The following is a 24,127-nucleotide window of genomic DNA, read 5'->3' as shown; positions in this document are numbered from 1 at the left end:
TACCAGAATAGATTTAAAATATGCCAGGTCTCCAAATGACATTCTTTATAAGAAAAGGCAGGCTTTGCAATCAGAATTTAACCTTTTGACTACCAAAGAAATGGAACAACTCATCTTCAAATTGCAACATCATTATTATGAGCATGGAGAGAAGGCCAATAAGATCTTACCTCGACAAATCCCCCAGACCCCTCCTGGACCCCGCGATCATCAGAGGTGACTGCAGAGGGTGCAGACCTGTAAATACCTGGGAGTGCAGCTGGATGATAAATTGGACTGGACTGCCAATACTGATGCTCTGTGCAAGAAAGGTCAGAGCTGACTATACTTCATTAGAAGGTGGCGTCCTTCAACATCTGCAATAAGATGCTGCAGATGTTCTACCAGACGGTTGTGGTGAGCGCCCTCTTCTACGTGGTGTTGTGCTGGGGAGGCAGCATAAAGATGAGGGATGCCTCACGCCTGGACAAACTGGTGAGGAAGGCAGGCTCTATTGTAGGCACGGAGCTGGACAGTTTGACATCTGTGTCAGAGTGATGGGCGCTGAGCAGACTCCTGTCAATCATGGAGAATCCACTGCATCCACTGAACAGGATCATCTCCAGACAGAGGAGCAGCTTCAGCGACAGACTGATGTCACCGTCCTGCTCCACTGACAGACTGACGAGATCGTTCCTCCCCTACACTATGCGACTCTTCAATTCCACCCGGGGGGTAAATGTTAACATTATACAAAGTTATTGTATTTTATACCTGCATTGTTATCACTCTTTAATTTAATATTGTTTTTTTATCTGTATATTGCTGCTGGAGTATGTGAATTTCCCCTTGGGATTAATAAAGTATCTATCTATCTATCTATCTATCTATCTATCTATCTATCTATCTATCTATCTATCTATCTATCTATCTATCTATCCATCCATCCACAAGCCGGAAGTCTGTAGTACAATTACAGAAATTACCAACACAGATGGAGATAAAATTATTGACCAACAAAATATAACCTAATATTAAAATATAAGTCCTTACATTCTACTCAGTTTAAAGAATATAAGACACAATTTAATTAGATATTTGATTCCTTACAAATACCTCAGGTAGATATGCTTAGTGCTGTGGAACTGGATAAACCTCTGACACGATAAATCTTTACCTATTTACCTTGAGTTATTTACTTACATGACGAGGGTTCAACATTGGATCAAGAATGTACTTTTGCCATTGCTGTACTTTGTATATGTACATAGGAAGCTCTGCACTCATGACTTTGATTTGAGTTTACCTCTGTTATAGCGCGTCTATGTGAAAACAGCAGTGTCAAAATGCGCTGGGATTGTGAATGCTACTGAGAGAATAACAGAATAAAAAAAAACAAAGCTAATCTTTACAAGTATCATAAATTACACTGGCTGTTACAGACTGGAATCAAATGTATGTTTTTATTCTAAAATAGTAAGAATACGAGCAGCTCACCTCTCAAAACGGACTTGTCGGGGATCAAACCCATGAAGGTTTGATTACTAGTCAATAGCTGATACCATTGCGCCAGCGAAGCTGTCGTAGCAAATGCGTGTCAATGTCGCAGGTAAACGCGGGTTGTTTTTCTGCAGTTATATTCTTGAATAGAAGCGCACTTGTTCTGTTATATTTGTACCTTTTGTGAAAGTGTTTCTTTGATATTTGGAATTCAGGCTTCACACATTATACACTTCATTGTACGCTTCCTGCAGTACTTCCTTAAATTCCCTGCTTTGTGGCCCAGTTAATACAAACTATCATCAATATAGTAATAATCCAATTGCCCTTCATTATCTCAGAATATGGAACCGCTGTAGGAAGCACTTTAAGACAGACAACCTACTCAAAGCTTCATGATGCTCCAACAATGATGGACGGATTAAAAGGAAGAAGTCTACGTGACCATCATCATCATCAAGCCCTTTGCCCCGTGAGAACCCTAAATCCAAAGAGGACTGTTTCATTTATGTTAGGTAGAATGCCCAGAGGGACTGGGCGGTATCATGGTCTGGAATCCCTACAGATTTTATTTTTCTCCAGCCGCCTGGAGTTTTTGTTTTTCTGTCCCCTGGCCATTGAACCAATACTCTTATTCGATGTTAATGTTGATTTATTTTTTATAATTATGTCTTTCATTTTTCTATTCTTTAATATGTAAAGCACTTTGAGCTACTGTTTGTATGAAAATGTGCTATATAAATAAATGTTGTTGTTGTTGTTGTTATCTGCTGCACCTCTACATGACAACCACCTTTTTCCGCACTCTCAAACATATACACTATTTAATGTTTTACAAAACATCCAGGAATAAAACACTTAGAGACTTGTAGATAGGTAATGTATTCGCATCCTACGAACAATTATGCTTCAAATTCAAGTTCTCATTAACACTATTTGTCCACTACTTTCAAGTTGTATACTTTACAAAAAAGAATCTGCCCAATTTTTCTCACCCCCGACCTTGTTCTACTCCAGAAGAAATATTGATCAGTCTTAAAGACTCAGATAGCATCTCTCCAATTTATAAAAATATTTGAAAGTCTCTTCCATTCAAAGACCCCAGAGTACATTGGGGAAAAGGATCTGTTACTTAATATTTCAAAAAACGAGAGGAAGGCAGCCATGCACACAATGCACTCGAGCTCCATGTGCGCCAAGCATTTGGTTATTCAACTTAAAAGTTTGTATCGAGCACATTGAACTCATTTAAAATTGTCTAAAATGTTTCCAGGGTGAGATTCAACCTGAGAACGTGGCAATCAAGTGCCAACCTCACTGGGCCACATGTGCTGAGGGTGCAGCAAAATTAAAAATGTTTTGGTCAAAAATCTTTGAATACCTATCAGACAGTCTTGGTGTCACAATCACTCCAGAAGAATACCCGTCCTTTCTCGTTGATTAATAGAGTAGCTTTGGTTGTTGGCTCTCCTCTCTTTCTCTTGGGTGAGGGTTGCATTTTGCTTTGTTTTTTTTAAGTTTGACTTGATTGTATGGATTGTTATCTGCTTCTAATTTAAATCAATCAATCAATCAATCAATAAAAACACAATTCTGCTTTAAATATGACTGTACTAATGTTTACTTTCCATAAATGGATTAATTTCAGGGCATTTTCATAAAGTCAAAGTGTAAACAATTATAATAAAGACAGCGACCCTCTTTTCAATCTAATGTAGCTTTAACATTGCAATTATTTGAATTCAGTTTGCATGAGGAGAAACACAAGACATCAAGACCACCAGATTTGTTAAAGATGATAAATTGTTCAGTGAGACAACACTTAGACCTGAGGATCAGTCCCTCTTAGTAGCTGCGCTACTTCAAATTGCCTACAACTCCCAGGAGCCCCTCAGTATTATGCTATTAGATAGATAGATAGATAGATAGATAGATAGATAGATAGATAGATAGATAGATAGATAGATAGATAGATAGATAGATGTGAAAGGCACTATATAATAGATAGATAGATAGATAGATAGATAGATAGATAGATAGATAGATAGATGTGAAAGGCACTATATAATAGATAGATAGATAGATAGATAGATAGATAGATAGATAGATAGATAGATAGATAGATAGATAGATAGATAGATGTGAAGTGAGCTATATGACAGATAGATAGATAGATAGATAGATAGATAGATAGATAGATAGATAGATAGATAGATAGATAGATAGATGTGAAAGGCACTATATAATAGATAGATAGATAGATGTGAAGTGAGCTATATGATAGATAGATAGATAGATAGATAGATGAGAAGTGAGCTATATGATAGATAGATAGAAAGAGAGCTATATGATAGATAGATAGATAGATAGATAGATAGATAGATAGATAGATACTTAATTTATTAATCCCAAGGGGAAATTCACATAATCCAGCAGCAGTATACTGATACAAAAAACAATATTAAATTAAATAGTAATAAAAATGCATGTAAAAGCAGACAATAACTTTGTATAATGTTAACGTTTACCCCCCAGGGTGGAACTGAAGAGTCACATAGTGTGGGGTCTCCTCAGTCTGTCAGTGGAGCAGGACGGTGACAGCAGTCTGTCGCTGAAGCTGCTCCTCTGTCTGGAGATGATCCTGTTCAGTAGATGCAGTGGATTCTCTATGACTGAGAGGATTCTGCTCAGCGCCCGTCGCTCTGCCACAGATGTCAAACTGTCCAGCTCAGTGCCTACAATAGAGCCTGCCTTCCTCATCAGTTTGTTCAGGTGTGAGGAGTCCTTCTTCTTTATGCTGCCTCCCCAGCACACCACCGTGTAGAAGAGGGCACTCACCACAACCGTCTGGTAGAACATCTGCAGCATCTTATTGCAGATGTTGAAGGACGCCAGCCTTCTAAGGAAGTATAGTCAGCTCTGACCTCTCTTACACAGAGCATCAGTATTGGCATTCTATTCTATTCTATATAGTATTCTGTTTCTATTGGCCAATTCCAGGGGGCATAGGGGCTGCTGGGAAGAAGGTTAATTAAGTGGCCTCTTTAAAAAGGAGCTAAAAAGATGCTGAGGAGATTGCGGCTGTAAAAAGGCACTATATTGGCGCCTGATCTGACCCAGACAGACACGGGAGGCACATGTAAAATAAATTTTCTTCACCTGTGGGGCACATCTTCCCCGTGTCCCACAGGCACAGCACAGTCCCAAAACCGTACCAAACAAAACACAACACTCTTCCTTTCCTCCACTCCTCTCGGCAGCTTTGTCTCCCTCCTCTGGACTCTCGCTCCCGAGTGTTGGCTGCTGGCTCCTTTTATAAAGTACCTGGGTGTGGCCCCACAAGGGCTTAGGAGACACAGCTGCAGCACCCAACAGGGATGCACTAAACTCCAACTCCCATGGAGCCCTGCGGGAGTCTGAGGCACCGCTCCAACCCAGAGGGGTTGCCATCTAGTGTCTAGGCAGAGGCATGGAATAGCCCACGGCTGCTCCTGCTGAACATATAGCAAAGGGCCATCCCGGCCGGGCATGAGCCCCGGCCGTCAGCCACACAACCAATTGCATGTAATTAGCTCTACGCATCACACCAGCTATTGGGTTATAACTACAATTACTGTGGAATACAGTTTCGTCTGGATGTATGTGTTGTCCTGTGCCTGCTTGTCCGTATGGATTTGTCTTCGTTGACTTGATCTTCGTCTCTGCTCCTAATCATAAAATCTGCACGCTACAACTGGAACCTGCATTTATGGAAATCAGCCTAAACATATAGCAGGTCAGGCATTTGACTTAGTGATTACCAAAGGACTAAAAGCTGATATAAAGCAGGTCATTGATATTGGTCTATAAGAACATTTTCTTTTATTGTTTAATATAGAAATATTGATAGAAAACATTCATGCGAAGCATATTGTTAAAAAACACTTCTTTGACTCATCAGCAGCTTTAAAACCTACAAACATTCCAAGCAATCAGTCCGCTTATAGTGCCAACTATAATAGCAAAGATAATGTAAATAGTAAGGTGGAAAGATTTAATACTAAGGTAAGAGCTGCTGCTGACAGAGTTGCACCTGAAAAGACAGTGAAAAAATCTTCTAGCATTGGTATACCATGGAAGACCCAAAGAGTGTCTGATTTAAAGAGAACATGCCGTAGAGCTGAGCGTCAATGGAGGAAGACTAAACTAACTATACACTATGAAATATTAAAAGTTAATTGAGTTAATTGAGAGGCGCTGCTATTTCTCTAAGATTATAAATAACAATGCTAGTAATCCCAGAGTCTTATTTTCTAGGATTGATCGCCTACTAAACCAGGTAACGCAAAGGAATGCCTCCAAAATACCTACAGTGAAACCTGTGAGGCAATTGCCGTATTTTTCAATCAAAAAATTAATAATATTAGAAATATCGGCGTGCTAATTGATAATATTTTTGACATAGTAAATTTGTCATTAAATACGGGGGTCTTCCCAGACTGTCTTAAGACTGCTGTAGTTAAACCCCTGCTCAAGAAAAATAATCTTGACCCCTCTGCCTTTGAAAATTTTAGACCCATCTCTAACCTGCCCTTCTTAAGTAAAATTCTGGAGAAGGCAGTCATTATGCAGTTAAATGACCACCTCAATAAACCTGCTATTCTTGATAAACTTCAGTCAGGCTTCAGAACAAATCACAGTACAGAAACTGCACTCGTTAAAGTAGTAAATGACTTGCGGGTAAATGCAGACAGAGGCCATTTATCTGTTCTCATCCTCTTAGATCTGAGTGCTGCATTTGACACCATTGATCATAATATTCTTAGAAATCACCTTAGTCAATGGGTGGGCCTCTCTGGCAGGGTCTTAAATTGGTTTGAATCCTATGCTTCTGTTAGGTCAGATTATCTCAGAGCACAATGTGAGCTACAACAGCTATGCTGAAGACACACAGCTGTACTTATCAATAGCTCCTGATGACACAGACTCTCTCGATTCACTAACACAATGTCTCACTGGTATTTCTGAATAGTAATTTTCTCAAGCTAAATAAAGAGAAAACTGAAGGTTTAGTGATTGGCAATAATGGATTCAATGAGGTTATCAGAAATAAACTTGATGCATTAGGATTAAAAGTCAAGACGGAGGTAAAAAACATAGGGGTAACTGTTGACTGCAACCTGAATTTTAAATCGCATATTCATCAGACCACTAGGACTTAAGAAACATAGCAAAAGTTAGACCTCTTATATCATTGAAAGATGCTGAGAAATTAGTTCACGCGTTTGTTTTCAGTTGACTAGATTACTGTAACGCACTCCTCTCAGGACCCCCCAAAAAAGACATAAATCGTTTGCAACGAGTGCAGAATGCAGCTGCTAGAATCCTAACTAGGAAATGAAAATCCGAACACATTTCTCCAGTTTTGATGTCACTACACTGGTTACCTGTGTCATTCAGGATTGACTTTAAAATTCTGCTTATGGTTTATAAAGCCTTAAATAATCTCGCTCCATCTTATATATCGGAATGCCTGACACCTTATATTCCAAATCGTAACCTCAGATACTCAAATGAGTGTCTCCTTAGAATTCCAAGAACAAAACTTAAAAGAAGTGGTGAGGCGGCCTTCTGCTGTTATGCACCTAAAATCTGGAATAGCCTGCCAATAGGAATTCGCCAGGCTGATACAGTAGAGCAGTTTAAAACACTGCTGAAAACACATTACTTTAACTTCTCATAACTTCACTTTAACTTAATCCTCATACTCTGTATGTTCAATTCTTCATAATAACTATAAATAGTGGCTCTAAAATCCGTACTCACCCCTACTCTCTCTTCTGTTTTTTTTTTTCCGGTTTCTTTGTGGTGGCGGCCTGCGCCACCACCACCTACTCAAAGCATCATGATGCTGCAACATTTATGGACTAAAAACCAGAAGTCTGCATGACCATCAGCATCAAGTGACTCTGTGAGAACCCTAACTACAAAGAGGACTGTTTCATTTATGTTAGGTAGAATGCCCAGAGGGGGCTGGGTGGTCTCATGGCCTGGAATCCCTGCAGATTTTATTTTTCTCGCCAGCCATCTGGAGTTTTTTTTTTTTTGTTGTTTTTTCTGTACTCCCTGGCCATCGGACCTTACTCTTATTCTATGTTAATTAATGTTGTGTTATTTTATTTTCTTCCTGTGTCTTTTATTTTTCTTTTTCTTCATTATGTAAAGCACTTTGAGCTACTTTTTCTATGAAAATGAGCTATAGAAATAAATGTTGTTGTTGTTGTTGTTGTTGTTGTTGTTGTTGTTGCAAGGCCCAAATTTTACATTTCCTTCAGAGGGCTGTTCACAGGGGTTTTGACTCCACACTCTATCATCATCTGCTCCTGCCATACTGGACTGTGTTGGACTTTGTTGTTAGTGTTTATTGTTTATTGTGTAATATTTTTGTAAATAATTATCATCATTGGGAAACTGGGGAGGGCTATTGCATATGTACTTTTGTGTAATATTGTTTTTTTCATTATTCATTTTCATTATTTGATCAATATATTGCTTATCTATCGATTCATAGTGCCACTTATCAGGGTCTCTGTGTATAAGAGTATGCATCCTTGGTCAAGACTGGGTGTGTTCCTAACAAATCTTCAGATGCTGTGAATCTTAGTGTCTGGTCTTGATCTGCTGCTAGTCGGCACAGCATCTGGTACACTGACTCTGACCCATAGTTACCTGACACTTTTTGTCATTTATCCATTTCAGAACTTTGAGCTCAATATCCGTAGGGTGTTGTGGGGGTCTGCCATTCCCAGAGGTGGTCAGGACAGTCCAACTGTGCCCACATCTGTTTGCATGCATTGGATGGACAGCAGCCTTCACCGCAGGGCTAACGCTTGTGCCATTTTTTTTTTACACAGGAAAACAAGCATCAAACAACGACCAGAAACAACCTTCAACTTCTGCAGTGAGTTGAAAACGAAACGTATATGAAGACGCTCCATGCTAGATAAATTTGCTCTCATTTGATTACTCTGCCATTTTATTCTATGATAACAATTACTAATATGAATGCTTTGAAATCACTTCAGTTTGTTTTTGTCTGACACTTCCTGTATCGTGGGTGCAAGAAAACCCCCACATGTGACGTAACGTGTAACTACTCTAGATATCTGGTTATGTAAAAAGTCAAACTTTTTAGCGATATCTTCCTATTTCTGGCCCTCTAGACTCTCATTTTTATGCCATTTTTGGGGCCTGTTCTGCGCAGGAAAATGTACTATATACTAGATAGATAGATAGATAGATAGATAGATAGATAGATAGATAGATAGATAGATATGAAAGGCACTATATGATAGATAGATAGATAGATAGATAGATAGATAGATAGATAGATAGATAGATAGATAGATAGATAGATAGATAGATAGGTACTATATAATAGGTAGATAGATAGATAGATAGATAGATAGATAGATAGATAGATAGATAGATAGATAGATAGATAGATAGGTACTATATAATAGGTAGATAGATAGATAGATAGATAGATAGATAGATAGATAGATAGATAGATAGATAGATAGATAGATATGAAAGGCGCTATATAATAGATGGATAGTGTGGACGCGGCCCGGATGCAGACAGGCAGACATTTTGTAATCCACCACCACATGTTTGTTTACAAAGTTCTATTTACAAGTTTCAAGTGCACACAAACCCCAACACAGTCCTGGCCACACAATGCCTTCACTTCGGGCCGCCTCCACTCTCTCTCCTGCTTTGTCCTGCTTACACCCGACTCCAGCCTCGAATGACGGGAGACGGCCCCTTTTATCTCATCCCAGATGAGCTCCAGGTGTTTCCTGGCATTCTTCCCTGGACACGCCCCAGTGTGGCAGAAATTCCGGCTGTTCTCCTGGAAGCTCTCCTGGTGTCCCTTCTCTTCTTCAACCCAGCACTTCCTGGTGTGGCGGAAGTGCTGAGGTCCAGGGTCCCCAAGGCATTGGGGCACCCCCTGGCGGTGACCACGGGTCCCTACAGGGTTGGGCTTCCAAGCCCTCTACCCATGGCCCCCAAACCAACCAGGATGGCGGCCCCCACGTGATCCATGGCGGGCGTAGACTCTCTTCCGGTCCCTCAAGGTGTCCCGGCCAGGTCGTTGCCCCTGGCATCCCTGACAATAGATAGATAGATAGATAGATAGATAGATAGATAGATAGATAGATAGATAGATAGATAGATAGATAGATTAGAAGTGAAAGGCACTATATAATAGAGAGATAGATGGAAAGATACTATATAATAGATAGATGTGAAAAGCACTATACACGTAAACTGCTGTTAGTATAAAAGACCCCTAAGTCTTGTTTATTGACGAACTTCTGCTGAACGATTCATTTGGCTGAAAGTCCTCATTGTTGGTGCGTCAGCGTGAGGATGTGCAGCATTGTTCATAATGGCACTCAGTTTTGTCTTTATTCTCTCCTCCTCTATGACTTACAGGGGTCCAGAGTGCATTCATTAACAGAGTCTGCCCTTTAAATTAGCTTGTTGATTTGGTGGGCCTCTGTTGAAGTGATGTCACCAGTCCAGCACACCACACTGGCCACCACAGAGTTGCAGAAGATGTCACTTCCCCTATTAAAGGAATGCAGTCTGCTAAGAAAGAAGATTCTGCTCTGTCATTTCTCCCACAAGCTCATCCACCTACAGATCTCTAAGTTTACCCCTTAACAGGGATGGCTGGATGGTATTGAAGGCGCTGGAGAAATCAAAAATCATTATCCTTGTAGTGCTGCCAGATTTGTCCAGGTGAGAATACGCCTTGTGGAGTCCACAGTTAATTGCCTCCTCCACTCCATTATTTGTCCAATAAGCAAACTGCAGTGGGTCCAGGTGGTCTACCACAAGAGGACTCATACATTATAGTCCAGGACCAGCCTATTTATGATGTCGGTGTAAGGGCAACTAGCCTTTAGTTTTTTAGGTGTGTAGGCACCTCACTTCTTTGAAACTGGAACAATACAGTCCACTATGACTGCCAGGTCCTTCTCATACGAGGTACATTCAAGTTTCCCACCTTCCATTGTGTATTCAAATCTAAGATTTCTGTGTGTAATTCTTTGCATTTATTTACATTAACTTTTTATCCTGCATGACTGTTTATTCAGCTCAGTTAATGGATTGCACTGAGGGCTTCTCATCCCAGCTCACCCAAACACAAAGACCAACCATTTGTTGTTGCCAGACCACCCAGCTGCCTCTTCTGGGCTGTTGAAGGAAGCCATCAGAATCAGTGGAGGTGCCATGTCAGGCCTAAGGTCTGTGAGGTGCCGATCCCAAATCTAGCTTCATGGCGTTGCCTCACTCTGTCCAAGCAGTTTATCTACATTGTTCCACTGGCAGCCAGGAGCTTTCTGCTGGTGTCCACTCTTCCGGGTGTTCTGTGCATTGAGCTCCACTGTTTTGTGTTGTTTTCATGTGTGGCGTGAGATCATTAAATATCCAACTTTTCCGTTTCAGGTCTCAAATATCAAAGGGGCACCGGAAGGCGAGTACCAGGTGAGTTTAATTCAGGAACAAAGAGAAAGTGTGAAATATTCAGAAGCTTTTATGATACACGAGCCTGCTTTCTGATGCTTTGTATCGAAGAATCCAATTTATGTGAAAAAAAATGAAAATTATTTTGTTTGATCCATGACAGTAGAGCAAACAACTTCTAAATTGAGCTTGCCATGGCCATGCGGCACAAACCATAGACCTTCTTTTTTCTGGAAGATCTCCCCAATCATATGACCTAGTCAGGCACCTGCCATTGTGATGTTAGGGTCTGTAACACTGGAAACAGCAGGGCTGTACAGTCGAATGTCACTCTTTGAATTTAAATCGAATGTGTTGTGGACACTAGAGAGCACTGTCTCTCCCCTAAACCCAACACAACAGACACAGGGTATGAGTTTAAAGCACAAGGGTCTTATTCATTTTCAGGAACCTCTTCACAAAGCATTTCCACCACCACAGCCACAACTAAATCATCAGCACAACCCTCAATTAGTCGTCTTTCTCTGTCTCTCTGTCTCTTGTGGATTACCCCTTGGGATTAATAAAGTATCTATCTATCTATCTATCTATCTATCTATCTATCTATCTATCTATCTATCTATCTATCTATCTATCTATCTATCTATCTATCTATCATATAGTGCCTTTCATATCTATCTATCTATCTATCTATCTATCTATCTATCTATCTATCTATCTATCTATCTATCTATCATATAGTGCTTTTCATATCTATCTATCTATCTATCTATCTATCTATCTATCTATCTATCTATCTATCTATCTATCTATCTATCTATGTCTCTTTCTCCTTCACTCCTCCCAGCAAGCTTCGTCCACCTACCACCAGACTCTGGCTCTTCGCTGTGAGGCTGGCAAGTCCTTTTGTTGTGGCCAACCCAGAACTGCTTCTGTTCTTACACCAACATGGTCTGTTAGCACTTTTGGGTTAGGTGGAAATCCCATGCCATATGGGTCCTCCACAGCACCCCTGGTGGCATCCAATGCACCCAACAGGGCTGTGATTTCAAACTCCAAGTCCCATGATGCCCTGTAACCCAAGGGAGCTGCCATCTAGCATTTTGGGGAGACAGTGCCCTAAAGCAGCCTTCCATTTTTTTGTGGTGTCCCGGTTATCCCTTACAGTGTGTAAAATAATTTTATTGGAAGGCAAAGATTGGCATATGAATGCCAACAAAGTGTTGTTTGCTTTAATTCTCATTAATTTCCAAATCTTCTTACTGCAGGTGCACTATGTGGCACTTTACAAGTTTATTTTTGCACATAACTTCCAGCATTAGCCTATTTGTATTTTTGAATAGTTAGCTTATATCATCATAAGTAAGCCTTCTTCCTTTCAGGTACAGCTTTACACAACGCCATTTTGAGTAGAGTTTCTCTACGATGCTGTCTGCTCTTAAATTTAGATTAGATCAGATAAACTTTATTAATACCAAGGGGAAATTCAGATGTATGTAGCAGCAGAAATATAAAAAAAAAACAAGGATACAGACTCACAGGGCAAATAATACAGCCGATCAATCAATCAATCAATCAATCAATCAATCAATCAATCTATCTATCTATCTATCTATCTATCTATCTATCTATCTATCTATCTATCTATCTATCTATCTATCTATCTATCTATCTATCTATCTATCTATCGGTCAATCGATTAAGAAATTGGTCAATAAGTAAATAAATATATTAAATGAACTTAACAAGTATATTGGGTGGAAGCATTGAATTGCCTGATAGAAATGGGCAGAAAAGACCCCCAGAGGTGTTTCTTAGCACACCATGGTAGAATGAGCCTGTGGCTAAAAATACTCCAATACATCGCCTCCTGGATGGACAAGAGGGGATTTTTCATTATGGTGTCCAAGCAAGTAAAGTGGCTCGGAAGCAGCGGCTGGGGCAGATGCGGTCAGGATGAGAGTGGACACAAGAGTGAGCCATTGGGCTGTCTGGTGTTCGGTCTTTTAAATGTTCTAAACATCGTGTGAGAAGCATGTTACGCATTAAGAGAGCAAAGTTGCAGCTGCTCCCGCAAAAGAGACGGTTAAGAGTGTGTCTTTTTCCCATTGAAATCCTGTTTAGGAGGGAGTTTTTCGAAGGACAGCTGCGTTTCTTTGCCATTGTTTTAGTTTTTAACAGAGAGCCATCTTACAGCTAAGAAAGCTTTACGGCATTACGTGGTAGGAATATAGAGTAGAGGAGTCACTGAGCCATCTTTGTGCAGCCGCTGCTGCCGTTAAGGACAGAAAATCAGCCAGGACACCAGTCAACAGTAGAGCACCACACTGGCTACTTTGGACTGGTAGCTTACTAGATACACCTAAAGAGTCTCCTTAACAAGTCCAGTCTGCTCTCACCCTTCTTGTCCGTTGCCACTGTGTTATCAGACCAGCCCAGTTTGTTGTTTTCATGTGAATCCCACAGATACTTATATGTCTTCCCCCTGGATGGTAACTGGTCTCAGAGGCTCCTTGGCATGCCAAAAGTCCACCACCATCTCTTTTGTCTTGCTGATGTTGAGTTGCAGGTTGTTGTTCCTACACCACTTGACAAAGATTTCCACAACCTTCTTGTACTCTCTCTTGTCTTCTTTATAAATGCAGCCTATGATAGATGAGTCATATGAAAATTTCTGTAGATGGCAAGCACTGGTTTTGTGCTGGAAGCTTGCTGTGTAGAGTAGCGTTTCTCAACCTTTAAGTATTTGCAACCCGAGTTTTCATAACAGTTTTAATCGCGCCCCCCTAACGTTTTTTTTGAAAGGAGCCCACTAATACCAATTTGTTCTTTTTTAATTAATTACATATCATAGATGCTGTGGACTTGACCCGAACACAGACAGGCGGACATGTTGTTTTTCACCACCACACGTGTTTATTTACAATAATATTTACAGTGAATTGGTCACTCAGACCCAGTTGAATGCACAAATCCCCAACACACACAGTCCTGGCCACAAATGCCTTCTTCTCGGGCCACCTCCACACCTCTCTCGTGCCTTGTCCTCCTTCCACCCGACTCCAGCCCTGAATGAAGGGAGACGGCCCCTTTTATAACAGCCCCGGATGAGCTCCAGGTGTTTCCGACACTCCCCCGTTGGCCACGCCCCAGCGTGGTGGAAGTGCCGGCTGTTCTCCCGGCAGCTCTCCGGTTGTCCTCCTAAATCTTCCCCCCAGCACTTCCGGGTGTGGCGGAAGTGCTAAGGTAACAGGTCCCCAAGGCACTGGGCCACATCCGGTCCCTCATGGCATCCTGGCCGGGTCGTGGCCCCTGGCATCCCTGACAATGCATATTTTATTATACCTACTTCACTTTTGTCGACATTAATCTAACTCTATATTTATTTTTCTAGTATCAGAATGTAGTTTGCTTTGAAGTTAATTTGTTTTGGTTTCAATAGATGCAATACAATACAATACAGTTTATTTGTTGTATAGCCCAAAATCACACAGGAAGTGCCGCAATGGGCTTTAACAGACCCTGCCTCTTGACAGCCCCCAGCCTTGACTCTCTGAGAAGACAAGGAAAAACTCCCAAAAAACCTTGTAGGGAAAAATGGAAGAAACCTGGGAAAGGCAGTTCAAAGAGACCCCTTTCCAGGTAGGTTGGGCGTGCAGTGGGTGTCAAAAGAAGGGGTCAATACAATACAATACACAGAACAGAACAAATCCTTAATACAGCATAATAATAAAATTTTAGAAGTACGGAGCAGAATTTAACAGTAGATGATATCATATAATAAGATTTGGATATTTTTAGAGTCCTGGAGACCTCATCCATCAAGCTGCCTCCCCATTTGGCCATTCCACGGCTGAAACGTTGCTGGGCCAGCCAATCCGATGAAAGGACCCCTTTTTCCCATGATTCCTGTGATCCTCCATCAGGGATGACTTTACCATAGGCAGGCAAACAACTTGGCCATTTGGGTACCGAGAACAGAAACAGAATAGGTAAGGGTTAGTATTCAATTATAATTATCATGTTACTTATGTTTTAGTGCTAATGACTGACAACAGAGATGCAGTCTGTACAGTTAATCAGCAGCTCTAGTCAGGATATGCTAAACTGAAGTAGTGAGTCTTCAGCCGGGATTTAAAGGCTGAGACTGAAGGGGCATCTCTTATAGAAGCAGGAAGACCATTCCACAGTTTAGGGGCCCTGTAACTAAAAGCTCGACCTCCCACTGTTATTTTATTAATCCTTGGAATCCTAAGCAGACCGGCATCTTGAGATCTTAATGTGCGCTCAGGTTTGTAAGTCATGATAAGTTCAGACAAGTAAGCGGACCTTGGCCATTTAATGCTTTATATGTTAAAAGGAGGATTTTGAAATCTGCCCTAAACTTAACTGGGAGCCAGTGTAAGATTTAAGAACTGGAGTTATGTGTTCATATTTTCTTGTTCTTGTAATAATTCTTGCAGCAGCATTTTGGATTAACTGGAGGCTGTATAGAGAACAGTTTGAACAGCCAGTGAACACCGCATTGCAGTAGTCAATCCTACTAGAGATAAATGCATGAATTAATTTCTCACAATCCTGTTTATTTAGAAAGCCTTAATTTCCTAACATTTTTAAGATGGAAGAAACATGTTTTGGACGACTTTGTAATATGTGCTTTAAATGACATGCTAGAGTCAAAGATAACTCCTAGATTGCGGGCTGATTCAGTAAAATTAATTGGGATTCCAACTGAGTTAAATGACGACAAAATATTGCTGTGATCAGCGTCATTCCCTCCAACAATTAACATCTCTGTTTTATCTGTATTTAAAGACAAGTAGTTCTCATTCATCCATTCCTTTAATTCACTAACACAACTAATTAAAGACAACATCGGAGAAACTTCATTTGATTTAAATGAAAGGGTATAACTGGGTGTCATCTGCATACGAGTGAAAATTAACATTATGTTTTCTAATGAGAAATCCCAGTGGAAGCATGTAAAGTGAAAACAGTAAAGGTCCCAGTACTGAGCCCTGCGGACACCATATTGAACTTCTGTGTATAATGATGGAGTACTGTCAGCACATTTCTGTACATATTGGAATCGATTTGATAAATAAGAACTGAACCAAGCGAGCACGGGGCCTGTAAGCCCAACATCGTTTTCTAGCCTGTGCAGTAAAATAGAATGGTCAAATGCTGCACTTAAGTCCAACAACATAATTACAGTGGAGTTTCTTTCATCAGAGGATATCAGAATGTCATTTACAACCCGTGTTAGTGCCGTTTCTGTACTATGACCAGTGCGAAAGCCAGACTGGAATTTCTCAAATAAATTGTAACGCGTAAGGTGTGACTGAAGCTGACTGGCGACTACTTTTTCTAGTATTTTAGAGAGAAATGGTAAATTTGAAATAGGCCTATAGTTATTTAGTATGTGTGGGTCTAGGTCTGACTTTTTAAGTAAAGGTTTAATGACTGACACTTTTAGTGCATCAGGTACGGTGCCATGCAGTAATGAACTATTGATAACGGTTAAAATAGGCGGTGCAAGAATATCCATGGCACTTTTACTAGATGTATTTTTCATATTTTTGATTCTTGTTTTCTTTTTTTCACATCTTTGGCCCCCATTTTTTTTACTTTGCGCCACCCTAGGGGGCCCACCCCACAGTTTGAGAACCACTGGTGTAGAGGGTGAACAAGAAAAGAGACAGGGCAATTCCCTGAGGTGCTCCAGTGTTACACACCCCCATTTTTGACACACAGACCCTCAGCCTCACAAACTGTGGTCTGTTGATCAGGTAGTCTATGATCCAGGAGATTATGGGGGCATCAAGATTCAAAGCCTTGATCTTTGTCCCCAGTTGATGATGAAGATTAGTGTTAAAAGCACCAGGAAAGTCAAAGAATATGAGTCTGACTGTGGTGTTACCTTTGTCTAAATGGGAGTAGGCTCTGTGGAGAATGGAGATGAAAGCATCCTCCACACCTACAGTATATGAGTCTGATAAGGCAAACTGTAGAGAATCCAGATGTTCTGAAACTAGGGGTCATAGCTGTCTTACTATCAGCCTCTCAAAAATCTTCATGATGTATGAAGTATGAGGAACTGGTGTAAAGTCCTTGCGATCACTGGATTGCTCTTTCTTTGGTACTGGGAGCACACGGGATGTTCTCCACAGCTGGGGAACCTTCTACAAATTCAAGGAAAGGTAGGACAAATATTGACAGACCCCTGCAGAGCTGGATGGCACATGTGTTCAGCACTCTGTGATTGATTCCATCTGGCCTTGAAGCCTTGTTTATGCAAAGTTTTTCTGTCTCTCTCCTCATTTGATCAGCAGAGACACACAAATTCCAGGGAGTGGAGGGGAAAATGGAGACCACAGATGTGATGTAATTATAGGGGAAGGTTGTGCTGGGTGCAGATAGCAGTTAGGATTCTGGAACGTCCTTCAGCTTGCACACAGAGACTAGCAGTGTTGAGAGAGGGGTAGGCTGATAAGAATGAATCGAACCTGTTGAAGAACTCTACCACAATAATAGCAACAGATTTTAATTAATTCTCTATATGACTGGTTCTGCATTTAAACTTAAGGTACAAGTTAAGTTGTATGTCATTGAGCCTGCCAAGGTACATCATATGATACAACTCATTCCTCAGTATACAGCCGTTATAGACGCAGCCAGTTACCTTCTACAGTGCTGCCATCTAGTGGATAGCCATACAGTACTTTTCTTTTTTAGATGAAACAGCTTGCACAAAATAGAATAAAATAAATAGTCTGTAATTATGTCGTATAAAACGGCTGATGTTTTGAAACAACTAGATTTGTTGCAAGATGAATATTGTTATGATAATGATGGTGACCAAGTAAGTGACAATCATTTCCATGATGTGGAACCTGTAGGCATCGGCACTGGTACAGATGGCATTTCTTCATCACAAAGCGGGCGACTCGTCTCAACTATCAGAACAGCAGTACAGGGACATTCTGCCACCCACTGAGGACAAACAGTTACTAATTACTAAGTTTGTTGTTTGCAGAAAGTGTGGACAATGCAAAGAAACACATCAGAATTACAGCACATGTGCTTCTAAGGCCGGTACACTTCATGCGACACGACGCATGCTGCAGCGGACACTCCTGCTACGCAAGCGTTGAAGTGTTCATACTTGCGAGCGTACTTTACGTAAATCTGAAGGAATCCACCAGGTGGCAGTGCGAGATATTATCACGGTGAGAACATGTTCGGCTCCTCTGTGTTGTGAATTGCCTAGAACAAACAAAGATCAAGACCCAAATGAAGAATATATATATATATACTAGGCTGACCCGCCTTTTAAGGCGACCGACTTTTAAGTTGGCCACTTCTCAAGGCATTTCAATATGTAGATCAATTTGATATTTTATAGAAACTCATTAATTTGGTTATATTGCATTTGAGCGGTATTACTTTAATATTTTTGTGATGAAATTTAAACTTTTTTTCTATATTGAGGTCGCCCTTTTGAACCCCCCTGATATTTACTATGCGGTGAGGCATCTGTACTCCATCAACATTAATTATTTCCAGAGACATCATTTTGTCTATTTTTTTCCAAAAGCAAGGGAACGATGGGAGCACCAGAACTCTGCTCACATCATGTCACTTCGTACCGCAAGCTGCAAGTAGTAAGTCTGTGATAAGCGGAATACCGCTACGCTTTCCACTCACGGGACGGAAGGACAATCCCGACCGCTTTTATATAGTAAGAAAGAAGAAGAAGATATCGCACAGTCTGGAGTAGAAAATCATCTTTACCTGGAAAATCGAAACTACAAATCCCATCGTGCATTGCAAAATGGACGGGGCGTGTGAAACTCCGCACCTGCGTAGCACTCACGGGACGGAAGGACAATCCCGACCGCTGTTATAGAGAAGGATGCATAGACCAATCGTGCAGCACCCTGTTACTAAATAGTCTGGCTGTATATACAGTATATTAAAGACAGACAGGTGAAAATGTCAATCTATTTTAGTTCTGATTTTCTTTATTTTATTTTTTACAAATCTCCTTTTGAAGACTTGTACACAAATGAGACACACAGTTTCAGTAAACATATACTCAGCCTCCCATCGCTTTTTAAAGGCTCTTTGTTCAGAATCACCTTTTCTCTTTGACATCGTGTGGGCTAACTTGGCAATAACTTGCAGCATCATAAGCTAGACTTGATTAACGCGGTAAGTGTTCGGCAAGGCAGCTGAAGCGCTGCATTATGGGATCTGTAGTTTATCGTGTTACCAGCGCTTCATATCCCCGGGACATTAAAAACAATAATATATAAAATGATCTCGCGGGCCGGTTATAATTACAAGCAGGGCCGGATGTGGCCTGCGGGCCTTGAGTTTAACACATATGGACTAAATAGAACTTGAAAAGTTATATTTTTTCGAATGTGATCGCGCAATTCAGATCGAGTTGACGCGCACTACAGTACATCGAGCCCGCGTGCTATTGTGGTTTTGCCAGCATGCCTCAATAAGTAACCCTCCCTTCGCTCTTACTTTTTTACAGTTCATCTAATGAATACACTGAGGATGGCTTTACCAAAACAATTATTGATGGCGAATCGATTATTCATAAAGCTTAATTGGTGATCTGTTTTTCTGTGATAACGTCATATTTTTTCATACTTTTTCTCAAACCAAGGGGGTGCGAGGGTAAAATGAATCGGGAAGCACTGATCAATGTAATCCATGTACCATGAAATCATGCATTGACAGAAGTTCCCCTTTGCTTGTATCGCAAAGTATGATTAAATGCGTGATTTTTTAACGCGTTATGGAGCACATGCTAAGAAAAGGAAAGATTTTAAAAATAACGTAACACGATTGTCAATGTAACCTTTTGTAAGTAGTGCCTGGAGGATTCAGTGTGGAGAAACTGTAGAGACAGCGTGTGTATTAACTTGTGGATTTTTCTGTGAGCATTTGGTGGTAGCGTCACAAAGTCGCTTCCGTAACATTGCGTGCGTTAGCTGCGGAGCTCAGCTCAGAGCAAAATGAGGTGAATGGGAGGGGAGATGATGACGTGACTTCAACACCCGCCTTAACTGTCAATCCCCCACAAACACAGTCTCTCTACCAGTAATTTTAACTTAGTTACAAAGTGATCAAAACTCTCGTTTATATCCTGCGTCCTCTCATTAAACTTGTATCCTGCATTACCCGTGGGCATGACAAACACCAGCGGTAGCCTGTCTATGAATTTAATTTAAAGTTTAGGTTTACATCGTGCTTTGTTTCCGAAGTAGCAGCACTCATGAATGTGGTTGTATATGTCACTCGCTTGCTTCTTATTGTTTCGCTGCCTTCTAAATTATATAATGCACGTTTTCTTCAACGCTTTTTGGAGGTCTTCCTGGTTTTCTATGCACTGCGTTGACAGTCAGTTCACGTGATTACGTGGGAGGTGTGATGATGTCACACGAAACTCCGCCCCCAATGCTTTCGAGCTCAACTCCCTTACAGTATATGGAGAAAAATAGCTTCCAGTTATGACCATTATGCGTGGAATTTCGAAATGAAACCTGCCCAACTTTTGTAAGGAAGCTGTAAGGAATGAGCCTGCCAAATTTCAGCCTTCTACCCACACGGGAACTTGGAGAATTAGTGATGAGTCAGTCAGTCAGTCAGTGAGGGCTTTGCCGTTTATTAGTATAAATTTATTTATTTTTTTTTTTGTTATGAACTTCCCCAAAAGAGTTGATCCCTGTAAATAGTTAATAGTATATGAACAATATAATCTGTTGTAGGGCGCACCTCATAACCTGCATACACCACGTGTTTAGCTGTAACACCAGAAGTGCGGTGGACGCTGTAAGGGTAGGTTGTGGTTTCTGTTTTTTTCGTGATTTTTTAATTTCATTTTATTGATTATTTAATAGGCAGAGGGGAGAAGACGTTAATGTGACGCTCTGTTTATTTCTTTACTTTGTTTTGAAAAGATTTTCGGGAACAGGAAAAATAAAAGCAAAGGGGAAAGACAGGAGGGGAGTAAGCAGGAATTCTGAGAGGGGATGGACTGGGGCTTTTCTACAGGGCGGCTATACAGCTAAAAGGAACGCGGTCCTGGACACGGCGCTGGGCTTTTATTATATAGATTCTTTATTGTTCAAATTAAACACCAAGCTACAGAAGAAACACAAAAGAATGAACAAGGCCTTACAAAGTAATACTTTTGTTTTTCACCCCCAAAATACTTTAAAAACACGTATCATAAAACAAAATAAATTTCAGCACCAGTTTCATGAAATTTGGTGCTGCCATTCATCACAAGTTATGAGATTACATTTTGAATGAATAATTCATTTCATGATTTATTGATTTGTTCTTTTTTTTTTTTATTTATTGCACAGGAACTCGCTTACAATCACCAGTCCATCTACCACGTATGTGAAAATCGGGCCGGAGTGCAGACGCCAAGGAAATAGACAGCAAATGAAGAGACAGCCATCTTGGATTGTGGCTAGGTTTGAAGATGAGGCCGTGACTCTCCTACAATCCCTCCCTATTCAGCCCTTCAACAGTCAATTCTGTCCTCTGAGACATGTCCAGTCTGTGAACACTGTGAAGATTCACCAATATGTCTTATTTTGTCCCTCAATAGCACCACCTCCACTTTACTATTCTGTTTGCATAGATCCTTTCCATTCCCACCCACATTGATTCATTTCCTGTATCCATTTTATTGAGTTCACCTGCCTGTGTTTGTGTGACGCTGGACTGTAATTGTTATGTGTGCTGTTAATGGTGCCATATAAAATAAAGTCACAGAGATATAGTGCTGTCTGTTTGTCCATCTTCTCTTCATTGTTAAAATCTGCTTATGGAAGTACAGCGTCACATGCTTCTGGACCCTGAGCATGATTGGAGACCCTGGCTTCCTAGTAGTTCACAACCAAATGCAAACCAGTAGTGAGTGGGAAATGGGACCAGACACTTGGAAAAGGTACAAACCGCATTGTGCTTTATTACAAAATATGGACGCAAAGTGAAAAGCAATAACAAACAAGGATAGGTGTAATGCAGAAAACGACTATTGCACCGTCCTGCAATGACACACACACCAAGAAAAATAACAATATGCAAAAAAAAAGGAAAATAAAGGACAAAACAAAGGAGCCACAAAAAGGTTTGGGGCAGCCACCATTATGTTGTTTCTGGCTGCAAAATTGGGTAGAAAATAATTTACAGATGTGTACGGGTTGGAGTCCAAAACAGATCTGAAATAATGAGGCAAAGATGGCAGTTTTAAGAGAGAGTAGAGGAAGTGGCATTCGCCGGGGCCAGGTGGAATTTTCCGTAGCTGGTCTGCAGTGGAAAAAAAGAAAGGGTCAGTACACTCCACCACCCCTTGGTCTGGAGTGGAATTACTCTCATTCATGCCTTTTAGCTGCCTCCCATTTGCAAGTGTGTGTGACAATAGATGCAGAGACCTGCACCGTATGTTCTGCGGTCAAAACTAACGAGCAAAAAAAAATTAAAGTGTCTTCCTTCTACAAATAACTCAGTCCAGGAAGCTCTTTATATATACAGTATACAAATACACATAAACTATATCTTCTTCTACTTTCGGCTGCTCCCATTAGGGGTTGCCACAGTGGATCATCCTCTCCCATATCTTCCTGTCCTCATCATTTTGTTCCATTACCCTCATCACCTTCATGTCCCCTCTCACCACATCCATAAACCTCCTCTTAGACCTTCCTCTTTTCCTCTTGCTTGGCAGCTCTATCCTTAGCATCCTTCTCCCAATATCCCCATCATCTCTCCTCTGCACATGTCCAAACCAACACAATCTCACCTCTCTGACTTTGTCTCCCAATTGTCCAACCTGAGCTGACCCTCTAATGTCCTCATTTCTAATTCTGTTCATCCTCGTCACACCCAATGCAAATCTTAGCATCTTTAATTCATCCACCTCCAGCTCTGTTTCCTGCTTTCTGGTCAGTGCCACCATCTCCAACCCATATAACATACCTGGTCTCACTACCGTCCTGTAGACCTTCCCTTTCACTCCTGCTGATACCCGTCTGTCACAAATCACTCCTGACACTCTTCTCCACTCACTCCACTCTGCCTGCACTCTCTTTTTCACCTCTCTTCCACACTCTCCATTATTCTGTACTGCTGATCCCAAGTATTTAAACTCATCCACCTTTGCCAACTCTACTCCCTGCATCCTCACCATTCCACTGACCTCCCTCTCATTTACACACATGTATTCTGTCTTGTTCTTACTGACCTTCATTCCTCTCCTTTCTAGAGCATATCTCCATCTCTCTAGGGTCTCCTCAACCTGTTTCCTACTATCACAACAGATCACAATGTCATCAGCAAACATCACAGTCCACGGGGACTCCTGTCTAATCTCGTTTGTCAGCCTGTCCTTCACCATTGCAAATAAGAAAGGGCTCAGAGCCGATCCCTGATGTAATCCCACCTCCATCACTCCTACCAAAGACCTCACCACTGTTACACGTCCCTCGTACATATCCTGTACAACTCTTATGTTCTTCTCTGCCACTCCCGACTTCCTCATACAATACCACAGCTCCTCTCTTGTCACCCTGTCATATGCTTTCTCCAGGTCCACAAAGACACAACGCAACTCCTTCTGGCCTTCTCTAAACTTCTCCATCAACATCCTCAGAGCAAACATCGCATCTGTGGTGCTCTTTCTTGGCATGAAACCATCCTGCTGCTCACTAATCATCACCTCACTTCTTAACTGAGCTTCCACTACTCTTCCCATAACTTCATGCTGTGGCTCATCAATTTTATCCCAATGTAGTTACTACAGTCCTGCACATCCCCCTTATTCTTAAATATCCGTACCAGTACACTTCTTCTCCACACTTCAGGCATCCTCTCACTTTCCAAGATTCCATTAACACTAAAATTACCGGAGCCTACAAAGAAACTTGTAGATCTGTCCCACCTTAAATTGCTTCGCACCTCTCCATCAGCGTCTTTTGTCCTGTAAATGTGTCTATAAGCGGCAAGCAGCCTGCTATCACATCCCCCACCCTGCACAGTTTTCTCAGCTCAAGTCAGTTTACCTGCGTGTCAGTTGCTTAGAATTGTATAGAGT

At 41.1% G+C, this 24,127-nt stretch overlaps 1 protein-coding gene across 1 annotated transcript in view; it reads left to right on the top strand.

Moving 5' to 3' along the window:
• The window catches only part of LOC120514977, a 34,541-nt gene extending 12,719 nt beyond the window's left edge, over window positions 1-21,822 (top strand). The window contains exons 3-5 of the mRNA XM_039735646.1: window positions 8,373-8,419; window positions 10,981-11,019; window positions 21,390-21,822. Coding sequence (XP_039591580.1) covers window positions 8,373-8,419; window positions 10,981-11,019; window positions 21,390-21,464 — 161 coding nt within the window. The 3' untranslated portion in view covers window positions 21,465-21,822. The remainder of the gene's footprint in view (window positions 1-8,372; window positions 8,420-10,980; window positions 11,020-21,389) is intronic.
• The last annotated feature ends 2,305 nt before the right edge of the window (window positions 21,823-24,127 follow it).

Source organism: Polypterus senegalus, chromosome 1 (genome assembly GCF_016835505.1).
Source record: "Polypterus senegalus isolate Bchr_013 chromosome 1, ASM1683550v1, whole genome shotgun sequence".
In the NCBI taxonomy this organism is placed as follows: Eukaryota; Metazoa; Chordata; class Cladistia; order Polypteriformes; family Polypteridae; genus Polypterus; species Polypterus senegalus.
Note: the sequence above shows the minus strand (reverse complement) of the source record. Positions and strands in the feature narration are given on the sequence as shown.